Source organism: Atheta coriaria, unplaced genomic scaffold, assembly GCF_025399875.1.
Source record: "Atheta coriaria isolate IRGN ID8LTWV9N9 unplaced genomic scaffold, Caltech_Dcor_3.1 hic_scaffold_3_pilon, whole genome shotgun sequence".
NCBI classification, from domain to species: domain Eukaryota; kingdom Metazoa; phylum Arthropoda; class Insecta; order Coleoptera; family Staphylinidae; genus Dalotia; species Dalotia coriaria.
Genome location: NW_027045445.1, coordinates 10632775 through 10646367, shown reverse-complemented (window position 1 = coordinate 10646367; position 13593 = coordinate 10632775). Strand labels below are relative to the sequence as shown.

The 13593-nt window shown below is 36.7% G+C and overlaps 1 protein-coding gene across 1 annotated transcript in view; it reads right to left on the bottom strand.

Annotated features, from left to right (window-relative positions):
- LOC135789968 (nuclear receptor-binding protein homolog) overlaps positions 1-13593 on the bottom strand; it is a 35164-nt gene that overhangs the window by 4162 nt on the left and 17409 nt on the right. Inside the window, 7 exon segments of the mRNA XM_065300057.1 lie at positions 63-350; positions 579-596; positions 599-634; positions 637-660; positions 1279-1373; positions 1805-1935; positions 1996-2220. Coding sequence (XP_065156129.1) covers positions 63-350; positions 579-596; positions 599-634; positions 637-660; positions 1279-1373; positions 1805-1935; positions 1996-2220 — 817 coding nt within the window.

The following is a 13593-nucleotide window of genomic DNA, read 5'->3' as shown; positions in this document are numbered from 1 at the left end:
ATCATCAATTAACAATTGAAGTCACCATTATACAGAATGTATCAAAATGTATCTTATCTTACCAGCACTTTTAACTAATGCGTGCGCCGCGAGGAGTTTCAAACTGTGCACCTCAAAGAGTAGCGGATGAAAGAGTAGCTCGCGCGCGGTAGGCCGCTTCGTCGGGTTCTTGTTGAGACAGAGCCGGATGAAGTCCTTCTGATGGGTGTCGTCCAGCGAGTCGATGGTTCGATTGATGTTCTCGTCGGTGACGAGATTACCGGAGTCCCCATTGCCTTGGATTTCCAGTGCGGCCATTTCCAGCGCGCACATACCAAACGAGTAGATGTCGATGGCGGGACCCATGATTGCTATACGTACGCGAGAGGTAACACACAAACAAAATGGCAGGTCATCGATGATATGGCATTTATCGTCTAGATTTGAGGCATTTACCAAAAAAAAAACAACTTTCTATTCTGATTAAAACTATTTACTATAATCTACCTAATTGATATCTCTGATAGCTATTCTAACATAACCTACAATAACCTAAAATTGATTGAGTAAAACGCCTCAAATGATAATTAAGTACTTACTGCCATATTCAGGTGCACAAAATGCATGTTTTTGATGTTTTCCTGACACGTTTTACATGATGATGTATCGAATCGGGGGCAACTAGAGAAAGAAGAAACGAAAGAGTTGGTTTAGTATTTTCCGAGTGATCGCAGAGTGGACGCTGCAAGGCGGCTGATGGCGTGCGTCTTTAACCACAACGATTGTCGACAATTTTCGACTTCCTAATAAATTACACCATAAAAAACACCTTTGCAATAAATGTTTACAAAAGTAGTCGAAAATTGTTAAGATTCAAGCAGGAAGACGCCATGTTTTACAGAATATCCATCCTGTCGCATTACAAATGCCGGCTGTTGACATACCAATCCCCATCCGTCATCAAATGCAACAAAATGAATTAACATCACGCGTTCCGTTTTGATTCCTGTATGCTCGATGGCGGATTATTCCAAAATTCAACATTTTCCATACTCGCAATTTATGAATAAGCTATGCATGAACGGAGGCCATGTTGATTTTTCGAAGTCCGCCATCGCGCGTAACAATCGCCGCGGAAAATCCGCCCCGTCATCAGCCAAACAAATCGAAAATGTAATCGGCAACACGACTCCATTTTAATTTACACAACGCATTCGTTTGTTTTGCTTGTGAAATAAATATAAAGTTGATATGATAAATATATAGAGAGAAAGTGGTTGCTGTGGTTGGTTTGTTTACCTGATCCGATCTTGACGAGCCCGTTATGCTGAATAAATATGGTATCACAGGTCAGATTTCCGTGGATGATCGGTGGTGAACAGGAATGCAAATAACTGGAAAGAAAACATACTGCAGATCATAGTGACTGACTCCGAGCTCGTTCAGCTGGAAACGCTCCGTTCGTTCCGTTTAACTTTGTAACTTGCGCTTACTATCCGACAGGCGGCGCCACTTACCTTTACGCTGACATCGACGCGTGCGTGACGTACTTGACAAAACAAAAGAAATCACCCGCATGACTGTCTGGTGTGCAATATAACGAAATCTAGTTTTTCTAATCACGTTCGTATCTCAGTCATGCGAGTGTAACTTGTGCGGCTTACATATTAATATTAACTTAAGGCTCGACTTAATCTAGAAAATATTCAATTCAGGTAGCATCGACGACACACGACGGCCATTTTGAGAGCTGTAAATCTAATCGAAAACAAACACAGCAGGCGCAAAGAGCGGAAAAGTGCGCAACAAGAGATTTGTGGGTTACCTTAAAGCTGATAAAATTTGCGTGCACCATCGACGCCAGGCTTGCAGTGGAAGTCGTTTCACGTTGCGTTTGGTGCGCTTCAGGAACTGTTTCAGTGAGCCAGAGGACATATATTCCGTTATGAAAATCACCTAAAAATAAAATAAGCAAATAAACAATTTCATCACAAAATGTTATATTATCAAGCATACTCTGGGTTTATCGTTGTGTGTGTCCGTCCAGTAGCGATGGAACTTGACAATGTTCGGATGCTCGAGTTGGGTGAGATTCTCAAAGACGAGCTGGATCTTCTCCTCTTGCGCCTTGAAGTTCTTCCTCTCGGAGAACTGTACTTCATTCCACACCACCTCGACGCCCTCCTCGGTGTCCATCGCCAGGTAGGCGCTGTCGATGCCAGGCACATCTCGCTGTTCTACCTGCATGACACAAAAACCACATTGTTAAAAAAGCTGGTACGTCATATAGCATATGTACATAAATTAATGCAACAGATTAAACATGTCCAAATTGTTTCCCATTTTCTCGTCCGATGGCTGTTTTACGTCACCCGGATACGATACATCGATAAAAATACAATTCGTGTAATAAACGACGTCGAACGTCGAGAGAGAACATGGGCGGACTTGAAACGCATCCAAAGTAATTAAATTTGCAGACGTTGGGACGTGTGGGAAGAGAAAAGTCAATTTCTTTTTCGTTGTCACTGCTTGTTTTCACGAGTGACGGATAAAAGATGGTATTTGCGGAAAAACGCGCGTAAATTGTTACGTATTTATGGCTAATAAAAACATGAACGAAAATTAAAATAATAATGTATTATACAACACGTGGTGAAACGGGAATTGCGGAAAAAGTATAAAGTATTAAAATTTACTTCATATCTATTGTTAAAATCATCTCGTATAGAAAAAATTGACAAAATAAAAGTTGATAAAAATGTCCGATCATAAAATCCCTACTAATATTATAAATGCGAAAGTCCTGATGTTTATCATGCTTTCACGCAAAGACTACTTAACAGATCATCATGAAAATTTGTACACGTAGTCTTAGTGGTCCCCGAATGGTTATAGGCTACCTTTTTAATAAAAAATTATTGAAATACAATGGTAGTACGAGAGGGTGAGTATAAGCTAAGTAAAGTTAAGTAAACACTTACTGTACGCTATACCCTCACAATATCGCTGAAACGATATTTGCATTGACTTGCAATGGTTTAGTAAAAATATCGTTTCAGCGATATTGTGAGGGTATAGCGTGCAGTAAGTGTTTACTTAACTTTACTTAGAAAAAAAATTATTTTTTTAAATAAAATAAAGAAATTGTTTAGCCAATAATACTTCTGCATCTGGCTATTTGACTACTTTAACGCCATCTAGCATTCCAGCAATGAAGCTCAAACCTAAGTACTGTAGTACCATCACACTGTATTATCACACTGTATTACCGACAGCTACGTCAACATCAAATCCAATTGACTACACTATGGAGGCTGTACACGTGTACACTATACTTCCATAGACTATACTTTCAGCCATTTTAAACTTCCCGCCATTCTACTTCATTGTTACTTCTTTTGTGACTACAGACGCGTACGGAAGCAACTTCATTATTTTAGATATTCGCGAGCGAAGCCGCGGGTTAAAGCTAGTAATCAATAAAACCATTTAAATATTGAAAAAAAAATATAATTTGTTCAATTTTACGAGTATAGTTATCACCAGAATAAGCTTTTATTGTCTATGAAGTGAAATACAATTAAAACTATCAATTTAATAGAATTTCCGCCGAAACGTGTTATTTCAGAGCTTCTATTCGATTGTTTTCCATCATTTTGCAATAAAATCCAATTTTTACGACGTCAAACAACAATTTCCATTAAATATAAATCAATTCTCGTTAAAACTACCTAAGAAGGAAGGAAAAAAGTGAAATTCTAATGCGTGCATGGAGTGTATCGAGTTGTACGTTGTTAGCCGCACGTAGGCACAAAATAGTGCCACAGTGTCATAGTGGCAATACGAACACATAAATTCCCATCTTCCGTATTCCAACCAACCAACCAACCAACCAACGAACGAACGAACGCCGTATGAATGTGTGTGCGAAGAGTGCCATCCGCGATGGCAATAGATATAGATTAATGCGCTGCCTCGGCGAGCGCATACGCACTGCACTGATTTATGACCGCTCGAGATTAAAAGCCCGATTAGAATTTCACCCTAATGTCCAAACGAGCACGACTACCAAGGCGTGTCGGAATCTCAAAAAGCTTCTCATACACACCAGAAAAATATGAGATCTAAGAACAACATGGCGTTTGAATTTATCCCGAAACAAATGATTAAACTAAATAAAATTATATAATCAGTGAGTAAATATGCAATAGAAGACAAATTAACAAACGCACACGTTGTGCACTTATCAAATGTCTCTTATTTCAGCCCAGCACATAACAAAGAAACAATCGCCTCTGCGTCATTCCATCGCATTGTTATTTAATATCACAGCGCACAAACGACGCCATTGAAATAAAATCTATTGATAAACAGATAAACAATTACACTCGCCCACCACTGAGACAATAGTTAAACAAATCTGAAACATTCTGGAAAACTTTTAATGCGTAGAATTTCAATCCTATCAATATGCAATTGTTATTAAGTTATTCTATTCTATTAACGTATTTAACAACGCATTTTATGTTTATGTATCATATTGATACCGACTATCACGTTCTGTTTATCATTATGCATGTAACCGGACGTTATTTATTAAATAAGCAAAAGATTACAAACGAAAAACTTATGTGTGTCTGTCTGCAGACAATTAATAACATTCTAATTGGTAAATTATTTATTACGAACCGTTTCGGTAGCGAATTTGGCGTCGCGGCGCTTGCTGGCCGCCAAGTCACGAGTCATTTCAGCCAGCTCAAAACAAAAATATAACAAATAAACAAAACCCAATTGAGAAAACTTCCGAACGCTGGCGCCACACGCGTTTGACATCGCAAACAAATGAAAATGCACAAATTGTAACGTGTAACGCATTTGCAAAGTTTACAACTTTGTTTTCGCCGTAGCACGCGCTTGCAATTGTTTTTCTCGTAAGTGTAAGTTTAAGTACCTAAGTCACTCTCAAGGACTTGTATTGTTGATTCAACATATACATAATCAAAAACGTCATCGCGCAACATCGTCGAATGCGTCGCAGTTGCGGATTCCCATCTGTTCGATCGTAAATTTATGCAAGTCGCCAATTTCTAATTAAAATGTTCAAACGCGCCATATAAATTAAAATATGTGTTCGGCATGGAAAATAGATAAAAATGCATCTCGCCGACAACGTCAGCGAATTTCCATCTGATTTGCATGCGAATCTGCGACGCGTGCACGTCCTCTCTCGACAAGCGCCTATAAATAAAATTCAGCGAATTAAAACGCAAAGAAAAAAACCATGCCGAAAGCTTCTTGAGTTGCATACTAAAATATATCTAGCTCAACTTAACCACGCTGCGTCTTGTTCGAGTCACAGGTTTTTCACGGCGCGACACGACACGATGACACGAATATGAATAATTTTGACTTATTTAAGTGCTTGTGCTCGATTTGCATACTTTTAGCAAACGTTAATGTAAAAAATTTACAACAATGATTTTAATCTATGCCAAAAGTAAGGAATAAAGATTTTTAAAGGCGCGTGGTTACGTTCAACTAAAGTTGCTAATATTACTTACTTTCAATGTCAAGTATCTTTAACAAAATGATTTGTAACGTCGAAATTTTTAATATTAAAACTTCGAGAATGATCAACAACTTTAGTTGATCGTGACAACTGGGCTTTAACTAATCGGTAGCTCGCTGCTAGTCTCCTGGGAATGTGATTTCGCGATTAGAAGTCTTTCCGTGCCAAGATTCAATTTCACGGCGCGCGGATCAATGTGTTCAATGCGAATAGCGTGTGCACTGTGTGCCTGCGTGTGTGTGTGTTGGAACTGCGAAAATTGCAGAAATGGAATGCGATCAACGAACGAACAGATCCGGAGCTATTACGCGATTAGATTAATACCCTCGTGCACTGCGATATTGATTTACAATGCGAGACACGGAAGAAAATGTCAAGCATTGCAAAAAATACGCAATTATATAGAAAAAGTTAAGAGTCAGAAAGAGAGTGAAGAGGAAAAAAGGAAATAAAAATATGAAGAAATCGCAGACTAGGCGTATTTCTAGCAGCTGAGAAAATTGGATGCAAATTGCAAGATGGAGACAGACACATAGCCTTGGCCTTGGACGAGCTCGATTACTATTCATTGCCAATATGCCTCAGAATATTCCATTACAGCAAATAATCCATTTTCAATATTATTTTCGGGCGCATAACATCAATACGTCATTTTCAATGATAAAAATTGGAAAAACACAATTACGTAGCAAAGTACTACAAACCAAAAAAATAATCTTGCATTAATTACTATATTTTGTATTTTATTCATTCATGATTATAACTTCCTCCGATGTGTGGTTGGGTGATGTGGAAGTGTGTGATAACGCAAGATAATAACCCAAGTACTCGCCGGTTGCCGCACTCGACACGTCAAAGCGCGATAGCAACAAATGCCATTGATTAAAAGCGTGTAGAGTGTTGTAACAAAGTCATTGACATCTTGCGACGACTTGCAACAATGTTGCTTGTTGCTCCTTCGAGGCTAATAGCACTACCACTTCGCCTCAATGTATTTATGCGCGAGTTCAACCTTTTTGTTTAAATTCAATTTAAAACATTGATGTAAGAAATGTTTCATAGTGCAATGCACCTTTGCAACAATCAACAGCGTTAATAAACTACAAAAGTGTCTGCAAAACTAAAGAAAAATGAATATTTTGAAGAATATTGATAGTGAAACTTCATATGATAGTAAAATTACTAAAAAATAATTGTTATTTGTTCAGATATTGTATATTTCAAGATTTGACGACGTCAAAATTTAAAAAATGCAAGTGGTATTTACGTCAAATAAAATAGGCACAATATTAGACAATTTTTTCATACCATTTGCGTAACATTTACGCAATAGAAACTAATTGTTGACATTCTATGCAGCAAACGTTGACAAAACAAATCATTCGGCATTTTGTTAATTTTCCATTAGCATTGTCTGATGTTCTACCTACTCGTAGGTTACTCGTTCGTTTGAAGTGTTTTGCGTTTTATGTTTATTTAGTTTTTCATTTTTTACCTAGATACATGTCGCAAGAAGTCGTAAACTATAAGCTATAGATATCGCATATTGTAAAACTTAAATAGCTACATATATTCTTTTATTATTATTTCCTACTTTGTATTTTATATTTTGCAATTTGTTACGGTTGTTTTTTTACTTCTGTAATAACTTCATTTCGTATGCACTAAAAAACTAAACCGATAATTGGTAAAACAACAAGTGTATTGATTATTATAATTAATCACTTGTCATTTGTGCAAACGTATGAATTAAATGTTCATTTAATGAATGAGAGAGTAGGAAACGGTAGGAAAACAGCGCGTGTGCGATCATTGAAACACGTAGTAAGTGAATTATTATTATTATATATAGTTGATAAGATTACAATATTTGCCACTGTGAGTAATCTCACGTTCCCTAGAAACAAAAAAATTAAATTTATGCAAAATATAATTTTTTTAGTCATTGGGAAATAAATATTATTCCTAGGTAATAGTTATTGTTAAATTCTTTGAAGAATTGGCAATAAAACAAGTAATAAAACAAGAAACTTTGTTAGTTCAGCATTTTAGCGAAAACTAATTTCGTCGCAAAAATAAAAGAAAACCTAAACATTATGCAAGCATCATCTTCACTTCACTTTTATGTTTTTGCTCCTTCGCACTGCATTTATGTACCCAACTCGTTTCGCATTATATTTCGGGCCGTGCAGTACACGTCTGTTGCGCTGCGCCGCGTCCCCAGACGTTAATTTATTTATATTTAAACGACGAAAAGCGAGTGACGAATAAAAATTAGCACAGACAGGCGCACTACCTACACTCGCATACTAGGCGTAGACGTAGACTAACCACTATCCATTTAAACATTCCGACATGAATTTTATTCGTTTTATTTGCCGTCTGCATGAGTAGTGCGAAGAAATTGCGGGAGCGGCTGTTGCGAGACTTCCTCGTTCCAGGACGTTTTTCCCACTCGGTGCACCAACACATAGCACCAGCCAAACGACTCTCTGTACACACTTGGTGGAGACATGGCCGCAATGTTTGAAATGTTCGTTTTGTCGCCACTAATTTCGCTCGATTTTATTCCGACGTTGACAACGTGTTTTATTTTGCTGGCTGGTGTTGTGCGGTGGTGGCTAAACATAATGGCGCGCAGGACGCCGGCGACGCACGATTAACTTTGACAAATGCACATTTTGTGCACGTTGCCTGTTTTGCCATGCATTTTTACTTTTTTACCTAGATGCCTACTCTAGATGTCTGGTCTAGACAAAAAGACTTCCTGGGTGCAACAACACCTTACAGAATTAAGTAGGTAACAAAGTAACACGCTAAACTATAAAGAATAGTAAAACGTTACAGTAATATTTAAAAAAAAAATGAAAAAAAATTCGTTTTGCTAAATAATTTTGCTTTATCACTTTCATTATCATCATCATAGGAAATCTCCTATGAACTATTGAACTAATTAAAATACGCGCTATCAATGCTCAAACACTACGTCTATAAATAAACTTGTCGGTTACTACCAGTCGCAACCAGTAAGTATGCGCATGCTGAGCATAATAACAATTTTCAAATGGAATATGGGACTTACTGACCATTTTAATTTATGAAATATTATGTTTAAAGTGTGGTTATCAATTACATAAATAGCGGAAAGTTACAAAAAGGACGTCTGCCTGCATTGAGCTTAATTTACAATTCATGCATGTATCACACACACCTGCGCTCTGCATCCGAAAATAGACCATTTAATGCTACCAATTACGCAAATAAATAATAAGCGCACTAATTGAAATGCTTGGCATCACTTACGTGCAGAATATAAAAATAACGTTTAAAACAGAATTAATAAATGTCCAAACATTTGGAAACTTTCTGTGCGCGCCACATATTTTATTTTAAAGTGTCTCTAAACGAAATTACAATTAATCAAAAAACTGTACATCTGTTAAATTTATAAAAAATATTATGTTTTTGAGTTTTTATTCGCTAAAAACGCCAAAAATGTATAAATAGAGTAAGTGGAACGTGTACTTCGATTACTAAACAAACAGAAGTTTATTTTTAGCCTCAAACATCATCAATGCATCTAAAAACACTTATATATACTTATAGAGTAAATAAACTAGATAAACTAAATAATGACTCGATGTAGAATCGAAGATAATCAAGGAATGCACTAATATTAAAGTCGAGCGTAAATTTTTGCAAATGTTTGACAGGATGGCAGCTATCAATCAATGTAAACAGAAAATCTTCATTCATGATTTCAGTTGAGTGTTAAACCAACATCCATCATATCTAACGTACGAATAAAATAAATAATGACAAAACTATTTGATACCAAATAAGATTAAACCGCAGAGAAATAGTAAATAAAATGTAACGTGTTTTATATGTTTACAAATTGCCTTGTCACCTATTTAGCGACTTATTTATAATAATACAATTTAAAATCTTCACATAAACTATCTCGAGCGAATATTCACCTTGTCGGTTGTCAGGAGGTTTTTATCCCGTCTAACATTTTATTGTATTTGGACGCGTGTCAAACGATAAAAATCAGCGTAACGCTCGGACCTCGGAAAAGATCTAGGAAAACAACGAGCGCGTGCATGCGGCGATGGTGGGAATTGACGAAAACGAAAAAAATTGCAGGCGGCGCACAGACGCTCGGCGAAATTTCAAGCGCGAACTTAAATCGACGCCGACCATGAATTTTAATAGCCGCCAATTGTCTGCGGCGCTCTCGTGCACGCTAATAATATCGTACTATCGGCGCTTCATGTACGCAAAACTGCGTGTTTACATCGCAGTGCCTCAAACTGCGCATTTCGTTAAATAATCACAAAGAGAACAAAAACACAAAGCATCACATAATGCGAACATAAAATCACTCATCAAACAAATCAATAAATATTAAATTAAAATAAGTAATTTTAAAAATTGCATAATCAGCATTTAAAATTTTATGTAAGTAAAAATATAATAAGGAAATAAAATATTTCTATTATAACTTCCTTCTGTGATTTATTTTTATACGTTTCGCTACCTTAAACTTACAAAAACAATTAATAAATGTCAAAAAATTTCATTCACACTCAATGAAACCAAAACTACTACGACTATACGCTGCGTAGAAATAGTGAATTTTTATTAGAACCGGTTTGAAACCGGTAAGTGTTCAATGTTATTATCACACGGATCCCAATCTCAATCACGAGCACGTAATCATACATAATTATCTCTAGTGTAAAATCACAAAAAAACATTTTCTACGATTACAAAACATGTGTCGCAGTAAGGTTTTGTGCATTTACAAGTTTGTTTACATTTTGCTTTTGCCCGCTGCGCTAACGATGATCGACGTGTGTCGCAGTAGTGCAATAATGATGCTATTTGTTTACACATGGCGCCACACATGATCAATCACGATCCTTAAATGTGGATTTCATGTTGCTAAAAGTATTACGTTGTAACTCTATCGAAATATTACATAATAATAAAATATTGGTGTGATTTTGATAAATTAGTCTATATTCTAGGTCAGTTAAGTCAACCTTAACCTAATAAATAATAGGAATATAAAACATCTCTTAATTCTGATTTTATTCGACTCGGGAGAGTTGGAAAGAGTTTCTTTTTGATATCTCACATTTCATTTCTAATATAACATGCGTTTTACAAGCGTATTTGGACGGCGGCCAAGTTACAATTTCATTTCTCTTCTTTCTTTGCTCACATTCCCTTTAGTCCATTATATGAAAAAAAAGCTCTAGTCTAATAAGGTTTGAACTTTATTCTCGTCCTTAGGCTTAGTCTTTATATGGTTATCCTTATCCAGCCGACGCAAAAAATCAAGTCTAACGTACAAAAACCCTAAAAAACAGTGACTGACTGATTTCAACAGTTTAGCGAAAGACCATAGACCACAGAAGCCCGATAACAAGGTGATGTTGATGGCTGACCTTGGCCATAATGTAGAAAGGACCACCGAAAAGTCAAGTGAATAAAAAATCGACGAAAAAGATTAGGCAAGAAAACGCATGCGGGTTGCGAGCAAATTGGGAGAGGCGAAATTAATGGGACGCAGGTAAATGGAAGCGAAAAAAAGTGATTGAATGTGTACGAAAATATCTTGCGTGCGTCATGAAACCGAACTAACCTTCAAACTTAATTCAGAAATGGATTGATAAGATTTTAATGACTCCAAAAACCAACCAAACTATCAACAGTGAAAGAAATTTAAATATTTAATGAGTTTTCTCGGCGCTTTCAAACAAAAGTAACCATTTTATTCGCACATAAACAACAATTACTGCAACAGTGTAACTTCATAAAATAACACAAAGAAGTTCAAAGACAGGAGACTTTGAAGTACCCTATAAATTTTCTACGAATGTGTGGGATTTGAGATTGATGTACGGAGTGCCCAGCGAGACTCTTGCTGCAACAGTGAATAATCGAAAAACGTGGGACGCGTGTGACATGTTTATAAATATTACATCGCGTGCATTTGCATTCACAAATGCAAATGTTGTATCGGTATGCGTATTAGCATTCGCATTCTGCGATAGGCAAACACAATAATTGTGTGTCGCAAATTTGCCAAACATAAAAACATTCCAGTTTATGACATGCCAAATGCATGTTATGACCCACAAAAAATTAACCGTGTTAGCGCACGTTTAGTCGATGATAAGCTTTGTACTCTTCGAGTGCACTTTCTAAGTTTTGAATTGTTTAGGTAATTAAATACCGTACGCAAAAATAACAACCAAGGTATAATTTCTCTAAATATTTAAAACTAGTACCAGCTTGTTGATATAACGTCTAATTTGCACGTCTGCTTGCACTTTCACATGCGTTTCAATTAGAAAATGCAACAAGTCCTACTGTTGAAAAGCCATAACGACAATAGTGGCAATAAAGGAAGAAACGAAAACAAACATCGCTCTAGAGACGCACAAACGATGAGCTTTTATTGCTTCGTGGAAAAATCAAAACAACGCGAAAGTTTACTACAAAATCTACTAATCTTGAGAAAATTCAATTATAAAATTTTAATTAAACAAAAAACAAAGATAATTAAAAAACAATGACCAAACGAAATCCACTCAACCCTCATTGAGTCATTCCAGACGCCTCAAGAAGAAAGAACAAGGGACAAACTCAATGTGACAAAGCACAAGCTAAAAAAGCGGAGCGAAGTGGCCAAAAGAGGAACTGGAAGTAAGTACATATTGCAGGAAGAAGAGTGAAGCACGGCATGAAAGGATCGTCTGGTTGGCGAGTTTGTATTACTCATGCTCGGGGAGCGCCGGGGGCGTCGATAAAAACGACCTTCGTCCGAGCACGCGAACGAAAGCAAAAAGTGAATAACAAATTCAACAAAAGTCGCCAATATACCTGTACGACACACACACAAACAATAAATCACCTGGATGCAAATAGGAAGTGAAGTATAACGTTGTGCAGGAAGTCAATAGGAAGTAAAACATTGATCAATTAATAAAATAACTGAGAAAATTAAAAAAATAAAACTATTTTCAACTGCCATATATGTAGTAATGCATTTGACACATTTAAATATATTTTGCACTGTGTAGGCAATGCCCACGCACGGCAAACCCAAGCCTTTAACTAGGCACTTCATAAGTCTAGTTAAATTCAATATATTCATACAAAAAACCACCACTGCAATTGTTAGTGCACCGTGTGGGTATTTCACAACTCGCCCGAAGAACGCGCAGAAAACACGCCTTGATTTATCGTTGAATATTAATGTCCCATTAACGTAAAATTTATTGCATATTGCTGACGTGCATTGTGTTCTTTCTCCGATATAAAAAAATAATGATAATTTAAGCTTAATGCGGTGTTAACCATGGAAATTTCGCGTTTGCTAATATGGTAACACGTGATAATGATCAGCGCTCATCAATGACAAAACGACAAATGCGGCATGTGCGAAATCATGCATCCTAGGTGACTTAACTCATTTAAGTCAAAGTCATTCGGACACACACTAATGTACGCTAATTGAATTTATCGCGTTTAGCGAATGTTCGCGACACGGCGCGAAACTTCCTGTTTGCACTGCTTCAAGGCACCAAGGCGACATGACACTTCTACGGAACATATAAATTGCAATTAACAGGACCGTACTCAGTTTGTATATAATTTTATATAAATTTTTTAAAAAATGCACTACACTTATGTTGTGAGTAGTAATTAAAGTTGAAATAAATTATATTGTATTCTGAGTGTATGTGTTTGACACGAGGATGCGGCCGATGCGGACGACCACCGCACACGTCAAGGATAACCTAGGTCGTTGAACGCGAACTTCATTTCATTTCACTGCGCGCGCGCACCCGACATTCACGAAAACCGAACTGAACCAACTCATGCACTCGAAGCGTCAATGAAAAAAAAATGTGATTGAAAGTGCAAAACAAACACATATATATTATACACCGTCACAATCACACAACAGGTCGTAGATGTAGAAAAAATTAAATAAATTTTTAAATTTATTTTCGGATGAT